The sequence below is a fragment of the Thalassophryne amazonica genome, chromosome 9, assembly GCF_902500255.1.
Source record: "Thalassophryne amazonica chromosome 9, fThaAma1.1, whole genome shotgun sequence".
Lineage (NCBI taxonomy): Eukaryota > Metazoa > Chordata > Actinopteri > Batrachoidiformes > Batrachoididae > Thalassophryne > Thalassophryne amazonica.
In genome coordinates, this window is record NC_047111.1 from 89,138,152 (window position 1) to 89,164,527 (window position 26,376).

The 26,376-nt window shown below is 41.5% G+C and overlaps 1 protein-coding gene and 1 long non-coding RNA gene across 2 annotated transcripts in view; one reads left to right on the forward strand and one right to left on the reverse strand.

Moving 5' to 3' along the window:
- The window catches only part of LOC117517626 (nectin-3-like protein), a 105,604-nt gene that overhangs the window by 3,730 nt on the left and 75,498 nt on the right, over positions 1 to 26,376 (reverse strand). The window contains exons 6-7 of the mRNA XM_034178723.1: positions 21,837 to 21,981; positions 8,256 to 8,358 (exon numbers count right to left, since the gene is read on the reverse strand). Of these exons, the coding sequence (XP_034034614.1) occupies positions 8,256 to 8,358; positions 21,837 to 21,981 (248 nt within the window). The remainder of the gene's footprint in view (positions 1 to 8,255; positions 8,359 to 21,836; positions 21,982 to 26,376) is intronic.
- LOC117517628 lies at positions 932 to 6,978 on the forward strand. Its single transcript, XR_004562774.1, has 3 exons — positions 932 to 964; positions 6,778 to 6,782; positions 6,912 to 6,978. It is a non-coding gene; the product is annotated as an uncharacterized LOC117517628 (long non-coding RNA).

Here is a 26,376-nt window from a genome sequence, read left to right on the forward strand (position 1 = left end):
GAGAGCTGCACTCCCAGGAACCTGATGGAGCTGACCCTTTCCACACAGTCCCCTTGGATGTAGAGCGGGGTTGGGTCAGCCCTGTTCTTCCTTAAGTCCAGGATTATTTCTTTTGTTTTTGTGGTGTTCAGCAGCAGGTTGTTAGCTGAACACCACGCTGTCAGTCAATTTACCTCGTCTCTGTAGTTGGTCTCATCCCCCCGAGTTGAGCCCAATCACGGTGGTATCATCCGCAAACTTTATGATCGTGTTTGTGGGATGGGTTGGAGAGCAATCGTGCGTGTAAAGGGTGAACAGGAGGGGGCACAGTACACAGTCTTGTGGGGAACCAGTGCTGAGTGTGATGGTGGAGGAAAGGTGGGGGCCAAGTTTCAAGGACTGTGGGCGGTTTGTGAGGAAGTCCTTGATCCACTGGCAGATGGGGGTGGAGATGCCCAGATGTGTCAGTTTCTGGACCAGGATCTCTGGGATGATGTGGGTGAAGGCTGAGCTGAAATCCAGGAAGAGCATCCTCACATAGCTCCCCTGGTGCTCCAGGTGGCTCAGCGCGGTGTGGAGAGCTGTGGTGATAGCGTCCTCTGTGGAGCAGTTTGCCCTGTAGGCAAACTGGTGGGGGTCCAGAGTGGGAGGCAAATAGGCTCTGATGTGCTGAGAGACCAGTCTTTCAAAGCACTTCATGACCACAGTCGTAAGTGCAACAGGCCTGTAGTCATTTATGCTCTCCACTGCTAACTTCTTTGGGAGTAGAATGATGGTGGAGGATTTGAGGCAGGGTGGAATGATGGCCTGCGACAGGGACAGGTTGAAGATGCAGGTGAAAACTCCAGCCTGTTGGTCAGCACACGCTTTCGATACCTTTCCAGGTATACCACTATACCACTTCACCATGAAGCTGTATGACTCACTCATCTTCAACCGCTTACTTCCTTAGGGTTACGGGGGGCTGGAGCCTATCACAGCAGCAGTGTTGCCACAGTTACTTTGAAAAAGTAATCAAATTACTGATTATTATTATTATTACTGATGATTTATAGTCTGGTATATAGTTTTTAAAATACAGTGTTGACTGGAGTGAGATATCCCTTTTAAAATCTGTATGAAAATGTTGATGAATCAAAGATTCTTGCAGTTTTACTTCTAACATATCCATGGCCAGTAATGCCACAGTTACTTTCAAAAAGTAATCCAATTACTGATGACTGATTATTCCTTGAAAAAGTAACTTAGTTACTTTACTGATTACTCAATTTTAAAAGTACCCAAGTGGATTACTAGTTTCTTTATTAGTTACTTTCAGCAGCTGCCGACAACATCCCTCTGCCACCTCAACATGAAAATGATAACCAGTTTTGCCAATATTCACTTTATAGTCGCCCTTTCTTGACCTCCATGAACATAAATACTTGTTTGATTAAAAAATAAAATAAGGACAGCCTTTCTTGACCTCATATTTAACCCTTCACAGTACTGTAACGATAAAACATACAATTTCTAATCTACATTGTTTATAAATGTAACTATTAAATTATTTCTAACATGTTTCTAACATTTAAATTCTTTCTAAACATTCTAGTTGTTAAAATTATCATTATTATTATTATTATTATTATTATTATTATTATTATTATAAGTAGTATTAGTAGTAGTATGAAAAATTGAAAAAGTGGACTTTTAATCTAGGGGTGTTGTAAGGGGCCGCGTCTCCCCCATAGCCCCCTTTCAATCCGGGTTCAGCCCTGATTTGCCTTCTGTGAAGGAAGAATGGATAACATGTATTTTATGCAGAAAACACAACCAGACTGACAGGTAAGAAAGTTTTATTAGCATTTTTTCTTCAGACAGAGACTTTAAGTGCATTTGGGTGGAAAAAGAAACGTTATGCGTTGTGGATCAGCTGTTTTTTTGTTTTTTTTTTTAGAGAGGACACTCAGAGCTGCTCAGAGTTTTAAAGAAAAAAACCTGTAAAAATGTCTTTGTGAAGCTCAGTGTAGGTGCATTGTCGTCATCGCGCTTTGGGAGCTAGCAACTGTTTTTTCAACTTGGAGCTGTATTGCACGTGGAATTGCTGTCACAAATATTGACATCATGCCTCTTAATCAATCAATCAATCAATTTTATTTATATAGCGCCAAATCACAACAAACAGTTGCCCCAAGGCGCTTTATATTGTAAGGCAAGGCCATACAATAATTACGTAAAAACATCATTGGTCTCTGATCATTCGCTTTGTAAGTTTAGTTTCGCTGCCGTGTTTCCGTAAATATATATATATCACTACAGCAATGCATCAACTCCTCAACTAAGACTGAGCTCGAAGCTAGACTGCCTGATGTCTTAGCCTCATGTCTAGCAAATACCCAATCAGTAGACAGTCTTGTGCGCTCCCCCAAAACACAGTCACCTTGGTTCAATGATTACCTGCGTGACCTCAAGCATTTGGCTAGAGGTCCAGAACAGAAATGGTGTAGTTCAAAATTAGAAGTATTCCACCTTGCGTGGCGTGATGCTATCTTAGACTATAAGCATGCATTACTGGCTACAAAGCGGACCCATTACTCTGATTTGATCAACAAAAACAAGCATAACTCAAAGTTCTTGTTCAACGCAGTGGCAACACTTATTCATGGACAACCACCTGTAGTTCGCTCTCATTTTACAACAAAGATTTCCTGGATTATTTTGAGAAGAAAATGGAAGACATTAGGTTAAACATATATCAGCAGGCCTTAACCCACTACACCCTACTATTAAGGTGGGCTCCATTACTGAGGTATTACCTAGATTTACAGAATTTGATAGTATCTCACGAGGCATGCTGACAAAACTCATAACATCAACAAAAAGCACAACATGTCTATTTGATCCCATACCAACAAAACTGTTTAAGGACCTGTGGCCCACTCTTGGGCCAACTGTGCTGGAAATGATTGATCTTTCTTTAACTTCTGGATCTATTCCTAAATGTTTCAAATCTGCAGTGATTAAACCATTACTTAAGAAACCTAATCTTGACCCTAGTGTAGTGAAAAACTATCAGCCAATATCAAATCTATCATTTTGCTCTAAAATTCTGGAAAAAGTAGTTTCACGGCAGCTCATGGACTATCTTACTGAGAATAATCTCTTTGAGCCACTGCAGTCTGCTTTTAGAAAATATCATTCCACAGAGACGGCTCTCACTAAAGTGGTGAATGATCTTCTGCTTGCAATGGATTCGGACAGCACTATGGTTCTTGTGCTGTTAGATCTCAGTGCTGCATTTGATACTGTGCATCATCATATTCTACTTGATAGGCTGGAAAATCATTTTGGGATTACTGGGAGCGCCGTTGCATGGTTCACATCATACTTGACCAGTCGTTCTCACTGTGTTCTGTACAGTAACACTACCTCTAACCTTAGTGACATGAAATTTGGGGTTCCACAGGGGTCCTTTCACTGCTATGCTGATGATACTCAGTTATACATGCCGATAACTGCTGGTCATCTCATCCACATAAAATCCTTAGAAGATTGCCTTGCCTCAGTGAGAAGCTGGATGTCTAGAAACTTCCTACTTTTAAACTCTGATAACACTGAAATGATGGTTCTTGGTCCAGTGAGACATCGGCATCAATTAGACCAGTTAACACTTAGCCTAGGCTCATTTGTCATACATCACACTGACAAAGTGAGGAACCTTGGGGTAATTTTTGATCCTACGTTTTCCTTTGCCTCCACATTAGAAGTATCAGGAGGACTTCCACCTGCGAAACATAGCGAAGATTCGTTCCATCCTGTCTATGGCTGAAGCTGAGACCCTGATCCATGCGTTTATCTCTTCTAGATTGGACTACTGCAATGTTTTATTTTTTGGTTTACCGCAGTCTAGCATTAGGGGTCACCAATTGGTTCAAAATACTGCTCTCAGACTTTTGACACAAAGCAGAAAGTTCGACCACATTATACTCATTTTGGCATCCCTTCACTGGCTTCATGTCCCAGTGAGATCAGATTTTAAGGTTCTGCTACTAGTCTATAAAACTGTTCAGGGACTGGCACGTCCCTACCTAGCTGACCTAATTAAACCTTATGTACCGGCCCAGGCTTTGCGTTCTCAGGGTGCAGGACTACTTTGTGTCCCTAGGGTGAATAAGCAGTCTGCGGGTCACAGAGCTTTCTCTTATCGTGCCCCTGTTCTGTGGAATGATCTCCCTGCTTCAATAAAACAGTCAGATTCTGTGGAGGCTTTCGAGTCCAGACTTAAGACGCACTTATTTTCCCTTTCGTATGGCTAGCATACTGGCAGAGTATAGTTCTACGCTTTTCACTCTTAATTCATTCGGTAATGGAGCGCGCCGCGGCCTCAACTTTACCTAAATTCTGGGTCTTTTAGTGAAGCTCAGGGCTAGTGGCTGGTGATCACCTTAGTATTTCCTGTTTTTCTTGTTTAATGCTGACAAATTATACTGTATTTCTTGTCTTTCTGATGCTTGATTCTGTTTTTTTCTGTTTAAGGTGCAGCTCCCAGTGGTGGGCACAGATAACTAAAAAATTAACTTCGATAACAGATAATCAGGTAACTGAAAAGTTATCTTCAATAAAGCTACAACGATAAACCACCCAAAAATGTATCTAAAGTTACAGATAACTGATAAATTCCAGTATTGTCGCCAGTACACTTGCAACTACTAAACAAGCTGATTTTGAGTTTTAACACAACGATCGCTTTTGGAAGCATCAAAAGCAACAGCAGACCCAAACAATGAGTCAGCACTTCTGTCCTTGAACATCCTGCCCCCTGCTGGAAGCTTCAGCTTACTACATGGCTTCCAGCACAGAAGCAACTGAGAGAAGCAGCAAAGCTCAACTCTCTACTCAATCACAGCGCTGCCGGCAGGCCGAGGTCTTGGAAAATAAAGCAGTGCTGACTTATGGTTTGGTGTATAAATAAAACGAATACTGATAGAATAACTCCATTAATGTCAATTCTGTCATTTGTGCAAAGTTAAGATATAACATATCTTTTAATGTTGAATAATGCACTAATTCTGAAGTTTTCTAACAAACAGTCAGATGGCATTCTGGTTAAAATGTGCCTCTGCTCACACTGATTGGTTGATTCATTCTATGTAAACCAACACGTTAATGTGACGTGTGTCGTGTGTTGGTGTTTACAGATAAATGTGCTTTTGTAAAACATGCCATTTTTTATTTGTAAAAAAAAAAAAAAAAAAAGCCAAGTTGTAATTAGATAACCATCTGATATAACCGATGTCAAAATAAATAGAACACTGCCATGATCTACTGGTGCCAGTGCGGGTTTTGGCCCTTTTCAGCTGATTTTTCATTTGTGTGAGAATTTTTTGGATCGCAACGAGTTTCAGGTTAATTGTGCGTCCTGCATCGTTTAGTATACATGGAGTAACGAGCTTTTGTTTTGTTTTTAAACTTTGATGTCTTTGTAAATTAAGTTTGAAAAAAAAAAAGCTTCTGTTTACGTTTTGCTTCTGGAAACACAAGTCTGACGTGTGGTTTTTGACCATACAACGTGTGTGAGAACATAAATCGTGTGCTCTGAACTTTTACACCATGCAGTTCTGTGGTACAGTTTGAGGTGGAACCGAGTACAGTGATTGAAAATATCATAGTGTCTGTCCAGCTTCAGTTTGAATACTACCATGAACACTACTGGCCAGTAGATTGCAAGTTTTCAAGGTCTCTATTGCCAACACAAAATTCCAGATAATCTGTGTTGCTACTTGCTACGTTTAAGATGCGTGGAATTTAATAAAAGCAAAAACAATAACAACGTCTATAAACCCAGAGAATATATTCACGGGAGTTTTAGGCACTAGAGTTTAATGCTGTTGTCCTGATCAGAGTGTCTCAAATGCATTCTCCTGTTGTGAACGCACTGACATTACCCTATCACCCATAATGCACCTGGACACAGCAAACCCACACTAAAACCTTAAAAATTAGCATATTACTTTAAAACTAAAACATATATCTGATATTTTCACTTTATAAAACTTCAGAAGTGACGTTAATTTAAATAACTTGTCCAAAATTAGTTTGGTTAAAATTTGAACCATAAGTTAAAAATGTATGCCTCTGGATGACTTGGGTGATATTGGCCGCGTATCAGTATGGGGTTAAAAGAAATTGTTTGCAGAGGGTAAAACTACACATCTGTTCACCTTTGTTTACAATGTTAACGGTCTAAAAATTATCGGACAAAAATTTATCAGAAGATAATTATTCCGATAATGGTTTTCAAAGTTATCTGAAAAGATAATCTGATAATGAAAACTTTAACTTTGATAATTATCGGTTATTGGATTATCGGAACTGTGCCCACCACTGGCAGCTCCATCCAGAGATGGGTGTGGTAATTGTGCTGGAGACCCTCCTTTCCTGTGCACCAACAGCTTTTCCTGTATATTTGTTTTGTGAAATGTTCTGTAATTTATGTTTGTAGCACGGCCCAAGCAGCGTCACCCCTTTGAGTCTGGTCTGCTTGAGGTTTCTTCCTCAGAGGGAATTTGCTCTTGGGGTTTGTAAGGTTAGACTTTACTTGAGTGAAGAGCTTTGAGGCAACTCTGTTGTGATTTGGCGCTATATAAATGAAAATAAATTGAAAAAAATTGGAGCTGCTGCACAAAACAGCGGATGAAAAACTTGCAGCTCGCTGAAAGCGGGCAAAGTCGACAGTTCAACTGAACGCCGACCTTCTCCTGCCCACGGGCCAGTTTTAAAGCTGCAGTGAACTCACAATACAAAAATAATGGTAAGGCAGAGTGACTGGGAGGAATAACTTCAATGTGATTACTGATTTGGAAAGATTAATGCATGAGAGTACTCATTACTGAAAAAAGGCATCAGATTAAAGTAACGCATTACTGGCATCACTGCCCAGCAGCCATAAGGCGCGAGGCAGGGCACACCATGAACAGGATGCCAGGCTGTCGCAGGGCCACATATAGACAAACAAACACATTCACACCTGTGTAACTGGTGATACAAAATGCAAAACATGCACTATGCACAATTTCTCCAATCACAACCAGAGAAGCCTGTAACTTCTGGGTTGTCTGGGTGTCTTGTGGCTTTCCTCATTCTTTTCCTTCTTGCACAGTCACTAGGTTTTTTAGAATGAGCTACTCTACACAGATTTACCATAGATTGCCATACTGTATCTATTTCTTCATAATTGATGTAAATAAAGTCCAAGACATATTCAGTGACTTGGAAATGTTCATGTATCCATCCCCTGACTTGTCTGAAGAAAACTAGCAATAAAACTGATTATTTACACATATTATACCAAAGCGTTCCATTACGTATGCAACCCATCATCTTGGCATTTATATTTTTAATTAATTTATATCAAGTTGCAGAGATCTGCTATCAGTTTGAGTTTAAGGAAGATAATTCTAGATTTTTTGTATTTTTTGTATTGGAAATGGCATAAACAAATTAAAATGTGAAAAATATCAAGTGTTCCAACACTTTTGCAGGGCACTGTAAATTAAACTTGTAGACAGTTAAATTTACAATGACATGATCAACTCTAAGAATCAACCCAACACCTGGAAGGTTTAACACTGATGGTGTTAAAATGTAACTTTAAGACTTAAAATTATGTCCAAAATGTTTGACTGATGTGTTAGCAATCCAGTTTTTGATGTAGAAAAGCTGAAGAGTTGGAGTGCTACTTGGAACTAAATCTGTTTTAAGATGGTGCTCTTTGGTAGAGGGCTAGTACAGATAAAGTCTTTAAAAGATACCAAGGCACTCATCTAATAAAAAAGTTAAAATGCCTTTATTTTATGGGCAAATCATAATTAAAAAATGCACTTCTTCAACGCGTTTCGGCTAGAAGCCTTCATCAGGAAGTGATTTGAATGAGTGTTCACTTCCTGATGAAGGCTTCTAGCTGAAACGCGTTGAAGAAGTGCATTTTTTAATTATGATTTGCCCATAAAATAAAGGCATTTTAACTTTTTTATTAGATGAGTGCCTTGGTATCTTATCAAGACTTTACCAGTTTTTGATGTGTTTGTTATTTTATTCCTTCATGTTCCGCTGTGGACAACAATTTTAAAAAAATGTAGAAGCTTTACAAAATTTTGAATAGGAAGAAACCATTAAACTTTACATAATCTTACAGATTTGAATATATCTGAATTGTTCTTTCTGGCATAGCGATGTGTTAAAAGCAGTTCTTATTTATTGATGTGATGTTTAATGGGGTACAGGGAGGCAGTTACCTGACACAACCAGGCCACCTGTGATGCGTGTACGCCCAGAGGAACCGCCGGCGCCCTCTTAGAGTAAGGAGGTGGCGGCTTGTGTGTTGGTGGAAGATCAATTCTTCAGACAGACAGAAAGAAAGAATGCAGCAAACAGAGTTTAGTTTTCCACACTGTACAGGCAGCTGTAAAAGAAAGCTGTGCAATCTGGAAAGAAAGGAATAACATTGATTTTTAGAGCAAAATCTGTCAGTGCAGCTTTGTTGATTTTGTGCAGAAAAATTTAACTAAATGCTATAAAGCAGATTAACTGAAAATGTATGTGCTGATTTTCAGGACACTTGGTGAAGACATGGAATACTATAAAACAAGAAAAACACCCAAATCCAGAGGGAGATTTTTCACTTTCATTGATTTTTACCCGAGGCCAAAATATGGCCATCGGGTACTGCGAAGGCGTTGCATCTGTCTGTGCTCAGCGCAAGTCCAGTCCTATTATTGCCAGGGTCTTCAAATTAACAGGGAATGTTCTTGGGACACATACAGTAGTGTTCAGAATAATAGTAGTGCTATGTGTGTTGTGAAAGTGTCGTGACACGGACCCACAACAGGGGGCGGTAATGAACGGACAATGGATAAGCCAAAAGTAACAATTTAATGTTGTGAATCGCACAACGACGTACAGACAATAACAATATGGTGGACTGTCAATCATACACCAGGTGACGTGTGGGCAGGCTCGATGATAGAAGATGCCTGGCGAGAGAAGAGCTGGATCCCCACACAGCTTCCACCACCAACGGAGCTGAAGAACACCGGAGCCGCCAAGCCCTGTGCCCCAGGTGGCCGCTGTCTTCAGCAGTCAGACCCGGTACTGCTGTTAGAAAACAGAGACAGCCCTGATGAGTGTGAGTTCGCACACTCAGTAATCCCACAGTCAGTGTTCAGTAAAGGAGGGAGAACCTCCACCTCCAATCACACACTCGTGCAGCTCCCGTCTAACCACTTATCTGATTGGAGTGTGAAGCGAAGCCGTCGCTGATCACACCAAACGCCAATCCCACAGATAAGGCAAACACCACAGGATAACGGCTGCAAAAGAAGTTCAGATTATTACTCAACGTCTTGAGTCAGCAGAGAAAATTACCTGAATGGTAGCTGATTTCTCGGCGAGGAGGTGGAGTTGCAGTCCGGCCTTTATGGTGATGATGATGAATGAGTGACAGCTGGTGCTGAGGATGAGTGACAGCTGTCACTCCCAGTGGCTCCGGCGCCCTCTCGGGCTTGAAGCCCGCACTCCAAGCAGGGCGCCATCTGGTGGTGGTGGGCCAGCAGTACCTCCTCTTCAGCGGCCCACACAACGTGACTAAAAAGATTCATCCAGCCCAATTTCATAGCCTTAAGAGTGTGCATATCATGAATGCTTGGTCTTGTTGGATTTGTGAGAATCTACTGAATCTACTGGTACCTTGTTTCCCATGAAACAATAAGAAATATATTCAAAACCTGGATTAATCTTTTTAGTCACATAGCACTACTATTATTCTGAATCAAATCAAATCAATTTTATTTATATAGCGCCAAATCACAACAGTTGCCCCAAGGCGCTTTATATTGTAAGGCAAGGCCATACAATAATTACGGAAAAAAAAACAACAACAACAAAAAAAACTGAACACTACCGTAGCTTGCACAAGTTCAAAGATGGCTAACATTGACCTATTTTAAGAGGTCAGAATGTCACATTCTGTTTCTCCATTATGCTCATACGGCCGAGGCTAGTTTAGCATTGTGTTATATTTATAATCACAGATATAAATTTTTTATATCTATAAGCAGAAGCAGTGTTGTGTGTGTATATGGGTAAGGATGCAGATCCAATGGAAAGCACTTAAAGTCATCATGCACTGCGGTGCAGCACTGCAGCGCAGGCACAAGGTGTGTGTGTGTGTGTGTGTGTGTGTGTGTGTGTGTGTGTGTGTGTGTGTGTGTGTGTGTGTGTGTGTGTGTGTGTGTGTGTGTGTGTGTCCCTCTATCTTATGAGATCATATAATGAATGGAACTGACAATGTGGATATCAGAGAGATTCACTTCTACACATAACAATTAAATGTAAAATTAGTTTTACTCCTGAAGTCTCTAAATCACAGCGTTCCTATTAACATGATGAAGTTAAGTCTTTTTCTCATATTAATCAACAACCACTAAATGCAAATATGGAAACTGACATCATGACAAGCATTGATTCTCCCCATTAATACTTAGAGTAATGAAGAGAAGTGGTCAAAAGCATTTCGCCTTCTCGGTGACAAGCTTTCTGTGTGATAAGGTATAGCGAGGTGGAGGGCTGTCTCGTCCCACTGGGACTTCCTGCTGCGGTCACTCTCAACGTGCTTTATCTGTGCACGTAGCGCACTGCCAGTGTGCACCATCTTACAGCATCCACATCCTTAATGCATAGTTAATTTCCCTTTCTGCTATATTCAGGCACTCGGCTGTGTTTGAAGGAAGTGTTTCACCACTAAAAGAGCCAGTTTTAATCATGCAAAGTTCTCAAAATTTTTCGTAGTGACGTAACTGAAACTTTTTTCAGCTGCTCGGGGTTGCAGCAGCGTGTCCAGAATAGAGCCGCCTGTTGATGTGGCATACGTTTTACACCAGATATCCTTCCTGACACAACATCAGCATCACGTGGACAATGGATGGCCTGGAAACAGGGACCTTCTCTTTGGGAACAATTTAGTGTGCACGCAAGCACGCACGCACAGAGTCAAAAACAAAAACATGGAGGCCTTTCATTGTTTTTGTATAAATTTAAAAGTAAATGGTGGACAAGCGGTTAGAGCACTTGCTTCCAGTGCTGAAGGTTCCCGGTTCATGGCCACCTCTCCATGTAATGTGGAGTTGCATCAGGAAGGGTATCAGGCATAAATAACGGGTACCAAATCCATCTGGCTCAGATCTGTGGTGGCCTCGAATGAAGACAAGGAGAAGCTGAAGGGACTTATTATTCTGAGCAGAGAAAGGTGCGCATGCGTGCACACACATTTGCAGCTCAAAACATTTGCAGCTCAAAACAGCTGCAGCCAAAGAAAAACAAATATAATGACGCACTCATCTGTGAACCAGACTTTGTGTCAGGTGGAGATGCATGTTTCCATTGTTAAAACCCCAGATAAGAGCAGCTGACAGAAATTTTTTAAACCAGAAAAGCTGCACACCTTTAAAAGGACCCGACCTCCAAGGTGCACAGCAGTGTTGGGGTGACTGGAGCAGACAAAATAAAAGAAAAAAGGTATTGCTCCTGACATCTTCCTACATGTGTCCAACATATAATTTGTTCCCGTAGTTTGATTAATTTGCACCTATGAAATAAATATTTAATTCGCAGCGAAGCCGGTCAATAGAAAACCCGAGGTGATGGATCACACACCCATTTCTCTTTGAGCATACAAACTATAGTCTGTGCCACCTTAATGTATTTCTATGTTTCTTATTGTCCACACAAACACCCAATAATATCAAGTACACAAACATTGTGTGCACAGGACAATTTGGCACAGCACAAATGCTTATCAAATGGGGGAAATAATATCTTTTGTAAAGCCATTAACACTTTGAGTGCTCTATGCAACATAGCCTCCCAGTAGAGTTATTGAATTCAATTTATTTATGCAGTGCCAAATCACAACAAAAGTTGCCCCAAGATGCTTCACAAGAGTGAGGTCTAACTTTACCCATCTCTTGAACAAGCACATTGACAACATTTATTCATTAATTTTCTAAACCTGCTTATCCAATTAAGGGTTTCAGGGGAGCTGGAGGCAAGGAAGCATCTCAGCAGTCATTAGGAGGGAGGCGGAGCACACCCTGGACAAGACACCAGTCCATCACAGGGCCACATATAGACTGACAAACACATACGCATGCTCACGCACACCTACAGCCAATTCATCAAATTTGTTATTATATTACAGAAAGTGAAGAAAAATTATTTTTTTAGGCTGTTAAAAAAACAGAAGTGCTTGTCTATGTGGAAGGAAGCCAGAGGACCCAGATGGAACCCACGCAAATATGGAGGACCATGCAAACTCCACATAGAAAGGACCATGTGGGAAGTGATCCGAGGAGCGTCTTGCATCGTTTAAATATTTACTTCCCTTACTGTCAAGTCCTGCATCAACCACAGATGGGACAAGCGCCTGCTCATCCTTGGCTGTGTGAATTGAGGTACACAGCGTAATGTGTGTCCCATCTTGTGCATTTCTTATGAAATATGCTCCTGTGGTGTGTTGATACGGCACTATGTTCCGTCAATAAGGCATGATCATACCGCATAATCGTGTAGTGAGTGGCCAACTTTAGTGTGACTGGGTAGCACTTTCAGTAAATAATTTAATCTTAAAGTTTTTCCTCTTTGTGCCAACATCAACATGCCAATCTGACAGACTGAACAGGAGAGAATAAGGGCTTTCTGCCAAGACAGCATTTACCAGCCAGTCTTCAACCTCATCCCACAGGATCCGTGTTCCAGACTGAGCACCAGAGAACCAAAGATCAACTCCAAGAACCCAGACCCATGAGTATGTTGTAGATGATGTGAGACAAACTGAGACAGTCTGAGATCTTATAGATTATACAACCTCAATTCCAATGAAGTTGGGACATTGTGTGAAATGTAAATAAAAACAGAATACAATGATTTGCAAATCCTCTTCAACCTATATTCAACTGAATACACCACAAAGACAAGATATTTAATGTTCAAACTGATAAACTTTATTGTTTTTGTGCAATATTTGCTCATTTTGAAATGGATGCCTGTAACACGTCAAAAAAGCTGGGACAGTGGTATGTTTACCACTGTGTTACATCACCTTTCCTTCTAACAACACTCAATAAGCTTTTGGGAACTGAGGACACTAATTGTTGAAGCTTTGTAGGTGGAATTCTTTCCCATTCTTGCTTGATGTACGACTGCAGTTGTTCAACAGTCCAAGGTCTCCGTTGTCGTATTTTGCGCTTCATAATGCGCCACACATTTTCAAGGGGCATCAGGTCTGGACTGCAGGTAGGCCAGTCTAGTACCCGCACTCTTTTACTATGAAGCCACACTGTTGTAACACATGCAGAATGCGGCTTGGCATTGTCTTGCTGAAATATCCAGGGATGTCCATGGTAGAGATGATGATGTCCATGGCATGGTAGAGTTTGAACTTGCACTTGTAGATGTAGCGACAAACTGTGTTAACTGACAATGGTTTTCTGAAGTGTTCCTGAGCCCACGCGGTAAGATCCTTTACACAATGATGTTAGTTTTTAATGCAATGCCGCCTGAGGAATCGAAGGTCACGGGCATTCAATGTTGGTTTTCAGCCTTGCCGCTTACATGTAGAAAGTTCTCCAGATGCTCTGAATCTTCTGAATATATTATGGACTGTAGATGATGGAATCCCTAAATTCCTTGTAACTGAATGTTGAGAAACACTGCTCTTAAACTGTTGGACTATTTTTTCACGCAGTTGTTTACAAAGTGGTGATCCTCACACCATCTTTGCTTGTGAATTGCTTGGACATCAGAATTTTGGCTCTCTGTTGGGACTGTTTACACTGAGACTGCTACCTGCTGCTTTGGACTTGAATTAACAGTCTTTATCAAGACTTTTTTACTTTTTATTTTTTGATTTTTATTTTTTTACTTTTTTACTGTGCTCCAACGCCTAAGGAAGACCTCTAACGGTCGAAACATCGCGACGGAGCACTTTTATCAGCTAACTTTCATCAGCGTTGGCAAGCTAACTAGCTTGCTAACGCTTTCGTTTTTATTTTTTTTTATTTTTCTCTTTTAGCACTGTTGTCGTGCGTGGCCTGTGCTGCTTCATGGCCTGTTTGGTGCCTTGATTGGGGCACTCCTTCTGCTGAATCACCTTTAAATTATTTACACATTATTCACTTTGTGTGTTTTTAGGAATCCGCTAGGTTGCGTAGCTACTAGCTCTTAGCCGATTTAGCATGGCGGCTTCTCCTGTCTCTCCCGCACTTTTCTGCTCTGGGTGTGAAATGTTTAGTTATTCCTCGGCCTCCTTTAGCAGTAACGGTACTTGTAATAAGTGCAGCTTATTCGTAGCTTTGGAGGCCAGGCTGGGCGAATTGGAGACTCGGCTCCGCACCGTGGAAAATTCTACAGCTAGCCAGGCCCCTGTAGTCGGTGCGGACCAAGGTAGCTTAGCCGCCGCTAGTTCCCCCCTGGCAGATCCCGGGCAGTCGGGAAAGCAGGCTGACTGGGTGACTGTGAGGAGGAAGCGTAGCCCTAAACAGAAGCCCCGTGTACACCGTCAACCCGTTCACATCTCTAACCGTTTTTCCCCACTCGACGATACACTCGCCGAGGATCAAACTCTGGTTATTGGCGACTCTGTTTTGAGAAATGTGAAGTTAGCAACACCAGCAACCATTGTCAATTGTCTTCCGGGGGCCAGAGCAGGCGACATCGAAGGACATTTGAAATTGCTGGCTAAGGCTAAGCGTAAATTTGGTAAGATTGTAATTCACGTCGGCAGTAATGACACTCGGTTACGCCAATCGGAGGTCACTAAAATTAACATTAAATCGGTGTGTAACTTTGCAAAAACAATGTCGGACTCTGTTGTTTTCTCTGGGCCCCTCCCCAATCAGACCGGGAGTGACATGTTTAGCCGCATGTTCTCCTTGAATTGCTGGCTGTCTGAGTGGTGTCCAAAAAATGAGGTGGGCTTCATTGATAATTGGCAAAGCTTCTGGGGAAAACCTGGTCTTGTTAGGAGAGACGGCATCCATCCCACTTTAGATGGAGCAGTTCTCATTTCTAGAAATCTGGCCAATTTTCTTGGATCCTCCAAACTGTGACTGTCCAGCGTTGGGACCAGGAGGCAGAGCTGTGGTCTTATACACCTCTCTGCAGCTTCTCTCCCCCTGCCATCCCCTCATTACCCCATCCCCGTAGAGACGGTGCCTGCTCCCAGACCACCAATAACCAGCAAAAATCTATTTAAGCATAAAAATTCAAAAAGAAAAAATAATATAGCACCTTCAATTGCACCACAGACTAAAACAGTTAAATGTGGTCTATTAAACATTAGGTCTCTCTCTTCTAAGTCCCTGTTGGTAAATGATAGAATAATTGATCAACGTATTGATTTATTCTGCCTAACAGAAACCTGGTTACAGCAGGATGAATATGTTAGTTTAAATGAGTCAACACCCCCGAGTCACACTAACTGTCAGAATGCTCGTAGCACGGGCCGTGGCGGAGGATTAGCAGCAATCTTCCATTCCAGCTTATTAATTAATCAAAAACCTAGACAGAGCTTTAATTCATTTGAAAGCTTGTCTCTTAGTCTTGTCCATCCAAATTGGAAGTCCCAAAAAACAGTTTTATTTGTTATTATCTATCGTCCACCTGGTCGTTACTGTGAGTTTCTCTGTGAATTTTCAGACCTTTTGTCTGACTTAGTGCTTAGCTCAGATAAGATAATTATAGTGGGCGATTTTAATATCCACACAGATGCTGAGAATGACAGCCTCAACACTGCATTTAATCTATTATTAGACTCTATCGGCTTTGCTCAAAAAGTAAATGAGTCCACCCACCACTTTAATCATATCTTAGATCTTGTTCTGACTTATGGTATGGAAATAGAAGATTTAACAGTATTCCCTGAAAACTCCCTTCTGTCTGATCATTTTTTAATAACATTTACATTTACCCTGATGGACTACCCTGCAGTGGGGAATAAGTTTCATTACACTAGAAGTCTTTCAGAAAGCGCTGTAACTAGGTTTAAGGATATGATTCCTTCGTTATGTTTTCTAATGTCATATACCAACACAGAGCAGAGTAGCTACCTAAACTCTGTGAGGGAGTTAGAGTATCTCGTCAATAGTTTTACATCCTCTTTGAAGACAACTTTGGATGCTGTAGCTCCTCTGAAAAAGAGAGCTTTAAATCAGAAGTGTCTGACTCCATGGTATAACTCACAAACTCGTAGCTTAAAGCAGATAACCCGTAAGTTGGAGAGGAAATGGCGTCTCACTAACTTAGAAGATCTTCACTTAGCCTGGAAAAAGAGTTTGTTGCTCTATAAAAAAGCCCTCCGTAAAGCTAGGACATCTTTCTACTCATCACTAATTGAAGAAAATAAGAATAACCTCAGGTTTCTTTTCAGCACTGTAGCTAGGCTGACAAAGAGTCAGAGCTCTATTGAGCTGAGTATTCCATTAACTTTAACTAGTAATGACTTCATGACTTTCTTTGCTAACAAAATTTTGACTATTAGAGAAAAAATTACTCATAACCATCCCAAAGATGTATCGTTATCTTTGGCTGCTTTCAGTGATGCCGGTATTTGGTTAGACTCTTTCTCTCCGGTTGTTCTGTCTGAGTTATTTTCATTGGTTTCATTGGTTATTATCAGGTTGTCCTAAAAGTTCCCTAAAAAGCCTTCAGTTAATTCAAAATGCTGCAGCTAGAGTACTGACGGGGACTAGAAGGAGAGAGCATATCTCACCTATATTGGCCTCTCTTCATTGGCTTCCTGTTAATTCTAGAATAGAATTTAAAATTCTTCTTCTTACTTATAAGGTTTTGAATAATCAGGTCCCATCTTATCTTAGGGACCTCGTAGTACCATATCACCCCAATAGAGCGCTTCGCTCTCAGACTGCAGGCTTACTTGTAGTTCCTAGGGTTTGTAAGAGTAGAATGGGAGGCAGAGCCTTCAGCTTTCAGGCTCCTCTCCTGTGGAACCAGCTCCCAATTCAGATCAGGGAGACAGACACCCTCTCTACTTTTAAGATTAGGCTTAAAACTTTCCTTTTTGCTAAAGCTTATAGTTAGGGCTGGATCAGGTGACCCTGAACCATCCCTTAGTTATGCTGCTATAGACGTAGACTGCTGGGGGGTTCCCATGATGCACTGTTTCTTTCTCTTTTTGCTCTGTATGCACCACTCTGCATTTAATCATTAGTGATCGATCTCTGCTCCCCTCCACAGCATGTCTTTTTCCTGGTTCTCTCCCTCAGCCCCAACCAGTCCCAGCAGAAGACTGCCCCTCCCTGAGCCTGGTTCTGCTGGAGGTTTCTTCCTGTTAAAAGGGAGTTTTTCCTTCCCACTGTAGCCAAGTGCTTGCTCACAGGGGGTCGTTTTGACCGTTGGGGTTTTACATAATTATTGTATGGCCTTGCCTTACAATATAAAGCGCCTTGGGGCAACTGTTTGTTGTGATTTGGCGCTATATAAAAAAAATTGATTGATTGATTGATTGATTGGTTGCTTCGTCCAAACCATCGGCATGTTTATTGGACCCCATTCCTGCCAGGCTGCTCAAGGAAGTCCTACCATTATTTAATGCTTCAATCTTAAATATGATCAATCTATCTTTGTTAGTTGGTTATGTACCACAGGCCTTTAAGGTGGCAGTAATTAAACCATTACTTAAAAAGCCATCACTTGACCCAGCTATCTTAGCTAATTATAGGCCAATTTCCAACCTTCCTTTTCTCTCAAAGATTCTTGAGAGGGTAGTTGTAAAACAGTTAACTGATCACCTGCAGAGGAATGGTCTATTTGAAGAGTTTCAGTCAGGTTTTAGAATTCATCATAGTACAGAAACAGCATTAGTGAAGGTTACAAATGATCTTCTTATGGCTTCGGACAGTGGACTTATCTCTGTGCTTGTTCTGTTGGACCTCAGTGCTGCTTTTGATACTGTTGACCATAAAATTTTATTACAGAGATTAGAGCATGTCATAGGTATTAAAGGCACTGCGCTGTGGTGGTTTGAATCATATTTGTCTAATAGATTACAGTTTGTTCATGTAAATGGGGAATCTTCTTCACAGACTAAAGTTAATTATGGAGTTCCACAAGGTTCTGTGCTAGGACCAATTTTATTCACTTTATACATGCTTCCCTTAGGCAGTATTATTAGACGGTATTGCTTAAATTTTCATTGTTACGCAGATGATACCCAGCTTTATCTATCCATGAAGCCAGAGGATACACACCAATTAGCTAAACTGCAGGATTGTCTTACAGACATAAAGACATGGATGACCTCTAATTTCCTGCTTTTAAACTCAGATAAAACTGAAGTTATTGTACTTGGCCCCACAAATCTTAGAAGCATGGTGTCTAACCAGATCGTTACTCTGGATGGCATTTCCCTGATCTCTAGTAATACTGTGAGAAATCTTGGAGTCATTTTTGATCAGGATATGTCATTCAAAGCGCATATTAAACAATTATGTAGGACTGCTTTTTTGCATTTACGCAATATCTCTAAAATCAGAAAGGTCTTGTCTCAGAGTGATGCTGAAAAACTAATTCATGCATTTATTTCCTCTAGGCTGGACTATTGTAATTCATTATTATCTGCTGGAGGTTTCTTCCTGTTAAGAGGGAGTTTTTCCTTCCCACTGTTGCCAAGTGCTTGCTCACAGGGGGTCGTTTTGACCGTTGGGGTTTTTCATAATTATTGTATGGCCTTGCCTTACAATATAAAGCGCCTTGGGGCAACTGTTTGTTGTGATTTGGCGCTATATAAAAAGTAATATACACTCAACAAAAATATAAACGCAACACTTTTGGTTTTGCTCCCATTTTGTATGAGATGAACTCAAAGATCTAAACGTTTTTCCACATACACAATATCACCATTTCCCTCAAATATTGTTCACAAACCAGTCTAAATCTGTGATAGTGAGCACTTCTCCTTTGCTGAGATAATCCATCCCACCTCACAGGTGTGCCATATCAAGATGCTGATTAGACACCATGATTAGTGCACAGGTGTGCCTTAGACTGCCCACAATAAAAGGCCACTCTGAAAGGTGCAGTTTTATCACACAGCACAATGCCACAGATGTCGCAAGATTTGAGGGAGCGTGCAATTGGCATGCTGACAGCAGGGATGTCAACCAGAGCTGTTGCTCGTGTATTGAATGTTCATTTCTCTACCATAGGCCGTCTCCAAAGGCGTTTCAGAGAATTTGGCAGTACATCCAACCAACCTCACAACCGCAGACCACGTGTAACCACACCAGCCCAGGACCTCCACATCCAGCATGTTCACCTCCAAGATCATCTGAGACCAGCCATCGGACAGCTGCTGAAACAATCGGTTTGCATAACCAAAGAATTTCCGCACAAACTGTCAGAAACCGTCTCAGGGAAGCTCATCTGCATGCTCGTCGTCCTCATCTGGGTCTCGACCTGACTCCAGTTCGTCGTCGTAACCGACTTGAGTGGGCAAATGCTCACATTCGCTGGCGTTTGGCACGTTGGAGAGGTGTTCTCTTCACGGATGAATCCCGGTTCACACTGTTCAGGGCAGATGGCAGACAGCGTGTGTGGCGTCGTGTGGGTGAGCGGTTTTCTGATGTCAAAGTTGTGGATCAAGTGGCCCATGGTGGCGGTGGGGTTATGGTATGGGCAGGCGTCTGTTATGGACGAAGAACACAGGTGCATTTTATTGATGGCATTTTGAATGCACAGAGATACCGTGACGAGATCCTGAGGCCCATTGTTGTGCCATACATCCAAGAACATCACCTCATGTTGCAGCAGGATAATGCACGGCCCCATGTTGCAAGGATCTGTACACAATTCTTGGAAGCTGAAAATGTCCCAGTTCTTGCATGGCCGGCATACTCACTGGACATGTCACCCATTGAGCATGTTTGGGATGCTCTGGACCGGCGTATACGACAGCGTGTACCAGTTCCTGCCAATATCCAGCAACTTTGCACAGCCATTGAAGAGGAGTGGACCAACATTCCACAGGCCACAATTGACAACCTTATCAACTCTATGCGAAGGAGATGTGTTGCACTGCATGAGGCAAATGGTGGTCACACCAGATACTGACTGGTATCCCCCCCCCCCCAATAAAACAAAACTGCACCTTTCAGAGTGGCCTTTTATTGTGGGCAGTCTAAGGCACACCTGTGCACTAATCATGGTGTCTAATCAGCATCTAGATATGGCACACCTGTGAGGTGGGATGGATTATCTCAGCAAAGGAGAAGTGCTCACTATCACAGATTTAGACTGGTTTGTGAACAATATTTGAGGGAAATGGTGATATTGTGTATGTGGAAAAAGTTTTAGATCTTTGAGTTCATCTCATACAAAATGGGAGCAAAACCAAAAGTGTTGCGTTTATATTTTTGTTGAGTGTATATAAAAGTTGATTGATTGATTGATTATTATCAGGTTGTCCTAAAAGTTCCCTAAAAAGCCTTCAGTTGGTTCAGAATGCTGCAGCTAGAGTACTGACGGGGACTAGCAGGAGAGAGCATATCTCACCCGTGTTGGCCTCTCTTCATTGGCTTCCTGTTAATTCTAGAATAGAATTTAAAATTCTTCTTCTTACTTATAAGGTTTTGAATAATCAGGTCCCATCTTATCTTAGGGACCTCGTAGTACCATATTACCCCATTAGAGCGCTTCGCTCTCAGACTGCGGGCTTACTTGTAGTTCCTAGGGTTTGTAAGAGTAGAATGGGAGGCAGAGCCTTCAGCTTTCAGGCTCCTCTCCTGTGGAACCAGCTCCCAATTCAGATCAGGGAGACAGATACCCTCTCTACTTTTAAGATTAGGCTTAAAACTTTCCTTTTCGCTAAGGCTTATAGTTAGGGCTGGATCGGGTGACCCTGGACCATCCCTTGGTTATGCTGCTTTAGACGTAGATTGTGGGGGGGTTCCCATGATGCACTGTTTCTTTCTCTTTTTGCTCCGTATGCATCACTCTGCATTTAATCATTAGTGATCGATCTCTGCCCCCCTTCACGGCATGTCTTTTTCCTGGTTTTTTCCCTCAGCCCCAACCAGTCTCAGCAGAAGACTGCCCCTCCCTGAGCCTGGTTCTGCTGGAGGTTTCTTCCTGTTAAAAGGGAGTTTTTCCTTCCCACTGTTGCCAAGTGCTTGCTCATAGGGGGTCGTTTTGACCGTTGGGGTTTTTCATAATTATTGTATGGCCTTGCCTTACAATATGGAGCGCCTTGGGGCAACTGTTTGTTGTGATTTGGCGCTATATAAGAAAAAAGTTGATTGATTGATTGATTGAATGGCTGAACCTTTTGGGGATGCTCCTTTTATACCCAATCATGACACTCACCTGTTTCCAAACAGGTGTTCTTTGAGCATTCATCAACTTTCCCAGTCTTTTGTTGCCTCATCCCAACTTTTTTGAAATGTGTTGCAGGCATCCATTACAAAATGAGCAAATATTTGCACAAAAACAATAAAGTTTATCAGTTTGAACAATAAATATCTTGTCTTTGTGGTGTATTCAATTGAATATAGGTTGAAGAGGATTTGCAAATCATTGTATTCGGTTTTTATTTACATTTTACACAACGTCCCAGCTTCATTGGAATTAGGGTTTTGTATATATATATATATATATATATATATATATATATATATATATATATATATATATATATATATATATATATATATATGAACTGAATGGGCTTCAGCCAATCTTGTGAGGTATGATGTCATCAATTAAACAGTGCAGCATTTTGTGGTGCATTAATTATTTGGTAGACTTACACTTTGTCAGAGCAGTCAGGAGGTGAGGCCTTTCGTGCAGCAATGATAACAATGATGAAGATGATAATGAGAAAGAGAGCCAATGCCGCGGCCATCACAGCTCCAGCCACTGCAACAGAGTTCAACCTGTCCTGCTGGGACTGATCTGTGACAGAGCAGAGATGAACAATGTTCAACACATCACAAACACAACACAGCCAACACAACAAAGGCCCAACACAGAATATTGATTATTGGAATTACTGGACTGTTGCAAAATGACTGTTCTATGGGTTGGGTCAGACTTTACATCAAGCACACTCTGGTGGCCATTTTTGGCCAGTGAATTGGCTGCCAGTCATGGAAGTATGAATTTTCACTTTCGGATTCGTCTCTTCGCCGGAAGTGATGTGGCTCCGCCCCAACCCATAATGTGTCAATGTGTTCTCTGTCCTTAAGGGCTGTCTTCTTTGAAGTGTGTTGAAAGTGGCTGAGGTGGAATCAATGTGCAGAATGAATGTTTGAATTATGACCCGTTTTACCTATGGTGGACACAGGTAACCTAAAAGTTAGCTTCACTAACTGCTAATTCGCTAAATGAACAGATAACTGTGAAAAAGGTAAACTGATAAGCCAACGAAACATTAGCATAACGATGACTTAAGCTACCAGTGACTCGTGACTGCTAACTTTTATTACGTATATGAAATGATAACCCCAAATCAAAAAAAAAAGTTTGGCTGTGTTCAGGCACTATTACTGGGCTGCTAATTTCAGGGCTTTGATGTTTTGGCAAAGGGGTCTCCATGTCATCTCACCTATGAAGCCTCCTTGTGGCTATCTATGCAAGACGTTCCTCCATGCCAGTTGGAGAAGTCTGGGGCACTGGCTGGATTTAATTTGGGTTGAAAAACTGTCAGAATTTTAAATCACGTTAGAGACATTCTGAGTTCACCAGAAACATCTGTACAAGCACCAGTTTGTTTTAATCATTCCTTCATACCACCTGGTCAGATAAAGCTTACCACACCTGGAAACACATGGAGTTTGTTTCTATTGAATCAAATCAAATCAATTTTATTTATATAGCGCCAAATCACAACAAACTGTTGCCCCAAGGCGCTTTATATTGTAAGGCAAAAGCCATACAATAATTACAGAAAAACCCCAACGGTCAAAACGACCCCCTGTGAGCAAGCACTTGGCGACAGTGGGAAGGAAAAACTCCCTTTTAACAGGAAGAAACCTCCAGCAGAACCAAGCTCAGGGAGGGGCAGTCTTCTGCTGGGACTGGTTGGGGCTGAGGGGAGAGAATCAGGGAAAAGACATGCTGTGGAAGAGAGCAGAGATCAATGACTAATGATTAAATGCAGAGTGGTGCATACAGAGCAAAAAGAGAAAGAAACACTCAGTGCATCATGAGAACCCCCCAGCAGTCTAAGTCTATAGCAGCATAACTAAGGGATGGTTCAGGGTCACCTGATCCAGCCATAACTATAAGCTTTAGCAAAAAGGAAAGTTTTAAGGCTAATCTTAAAAGTAGAGAGGGTGTTTGCCTCCCTGATCCAAATTGGGAGCTGGTTCCACAGGAGAGGAGCCTGAAAGCTGAAGGTTCTGCCTCCCATTCTACTCTTAAAAACCCTAGGAACTACAAGTAAGCCTGCAGTCTGAGAGCGAAGCGCTCTATTGGGGTGATATGGTACTATGAGGTCCCTAAGATAAGATGGGACCTGATTATTCAAAACCTTATAAGTAAGAAGAAGAATTTTAAATTCTATTCTAGAATTAACAGGAAGCCAATGAAGAGAGGCCAATATGGGTGAAATATGCTCTCTCCTAGTCCCCGTCAGTACTCTAGCTGCAGCATTTTGAATTAACTGAATGCTTTTCAGGGAACTTTTAGGACAACCTGATAATAATGAATTACACAATCAATAAATGACAATCAAGAGTCTGGCTATTTACACCTCTGACAATGTCCTCCACAGTCCAGTGCTGAAAAGACTGTAAGTGTGGCTCCTGCTCGCCCTGACCTCTAGTAATACTGTGAGAAATCTTGGAGTTATTTTTGATCAGGATATGTCATTCAAAGCGCATTTTAAACAAATATGTAGGACTGCTTTTTTGCATTTACACAATATCTCTAAAATTAGAAAGGTCTTGTCTCAGAGTGATGCTGAAAAACTAATTCATGCATTTATTTCCTCTAGGCTGGACTATTGTAATTCATTATTATCAGGTTGTCCTAAAAGTTCCCTGAAAAGCCTTCAGTTAATTCAAAATGCTGCAGCTAGAGTACTAACAGGGACTAGAAGGAGAAAGCATATCTCACCCATATTGGCCTCTCTTCATGGGCTTCCTGTTAATTCTAGAATAGAATTTAAAATTCTTCTTCTTACTTATAAGGTTTTGAATAATCAGGTCCCATCTTATCTTAGGGACCTCATAGTACCATATCACCCCAATAGAGTGCTTCGCTCTCAGACTGCAGGCTTACTTGTAGTTCCTAGGGTTTGTAAGAGTAGAATGGGAGGCAGAGCCTTCAGCTTTCAGGCTCCTCTCCTGTGGAACCAGCTCCCAATTCAGATCAGGGAGACAGACACCCTCTCTACTTTTAAGATTAGGCTTAAAAGTTTCCTTTTTGCTAAAGCTTATAGTTAGGGCTGGATCAGGTGACCCTGAACCATCCCTTAGTTATGCTGCTATAGACTTAGACTGCTGGGGGGTTCCCATGATGCACTGAGTGTTTCTTTCTCTTTTTGCTCTGTATGCACCACTCTTCATTTAATCATTAGTGATTGATCTCTGCTCCCCTCCACAGCATGTCTTTTTCTTGGTTCTCTCCCTCAGCCCCAACCAGTCCCAGCAGAAGACTGCCCCTCCCTAAGCCTGGTTCTGCTGGAGGTTTCTTCCTGTTAAAAGGGAGTTTTTCCTTCCCACTGTCGCCAAGTGCTTGCTCACAGGGGGTCGTTTTGACCGTTGGGGTTTTTACGTAATTATTGTATGGCCTTGCCTTACAATATAAAGCGCCTTGGGGCAACTGTTTGTTGTGATTTGGCGCTATATAAATAAAATTGATTGATTGATTGATTGATACAATAGTCCAGCCTAGAGGAAATAAATGCATGAATTAGTTTTTCAGCATCACTCTGAGACAAGACCTTTCTAATTTTAGAGATATTGCGCAAATGCAAAAAAGCAGTCCTACATATTTGCTTAATATGCGCATTGAAGGACATATCCTGATCAAACCTGATCAGACCTGTTTGTAGGTGGATGTTCTTTTGACTTAGAAATTTCCACTACCACATATTTTTCATTACCTACAGGTCGGATGCTTTGTCCGATTCAAGATTTATAATTTTTAATCTCTTCCAGGGAAATGCCCATCGTCTGGTATCTTGAATAACCCTCGTGGCTCCAAGCACCTTGTTTCTCAATTTATGGGTCTGTTTGGTTGCAACATTGCCAACACAGCAGGTATTTGGGAGTCCTGGAAGAAGCACCTGGGTATCAAACTGAAGCTGACTAAGACAGGACCCTGCGTACAATCGAGATCTGCTTCATTAATAGCAGGCACAAACTGTTTCAAATTAAAGTTATTCATTGGCTTCACTGTTGTAAATCCAGGTTACACAGACTTTACCCCTCAATTTCGCCAATGTGCGACCAAAGTCACGTGTCACAGGGTACTTTGTCTCATTTGTTCTGGTCCCGTCCTTCACTGCTCAAACTGGCCTGAAATACTAGACTAGTATTCAAAGACCCTTGCCTATGGACCCTGGACTGCCCAGCTTTGGCTGCTCACCAGCTTCTACACACCTCCCTAAGCTCAATTCAATTCATTTATATAGCACCAAATCACAACATAAGTCACCCACCCCAAGGCGTTTCACAAGGTTAAGTCTAACAACACTAACCCCCCTGAGCAAGCACAGAGGCAACAGTGGCCAGTAAAAACTCCCTCTGGTCTTTTTTGAGGAAGAAACCTCAAGCAGACCAGACTCAAAGGGATGACCCCCTACTTACTCTATTCTAACAGTAACAGCGATCAAATAAACAAAGTACAACAAAGAATTATCAAACATGCAAAACAAGAACAAAACTCCAATTACACAGCAATTTGACACTGGGTTTGGCTGTTGCCAAAAGATTAAAGTAAAATCATCCACACCCTCGTTTCAGAGATGGCTGGCTGACAAATGCATACAAATAGAGAAACTCAGATTCTTAAAATCAATTTAACTTAAAAAAAAATCTGTTTCTTTGCTCACTTAGCTGAGGCTGGGGGGGGGGGGGGGGGGAATAAGGTTCAGCCTTCAAAATCTAATACACGGTGCTCTGAAGCATATGCAGCTAACTAGCTAGGTGTGTTCAAAATAATAGCAACGTGCTTGAAAAAGTGAGTAAAGCTCAAAATCCTTATAACAGCTTTCATTTCCATAAGCGGAAAATGCATTGGGAACACTGCACATTCTGTTCCAAATAAAACTATGAAGAAAATTTATCAAATTTGTCATTACTTTACATAAAGCGAAGAAAAAGAAAGACTGTTCAAAAA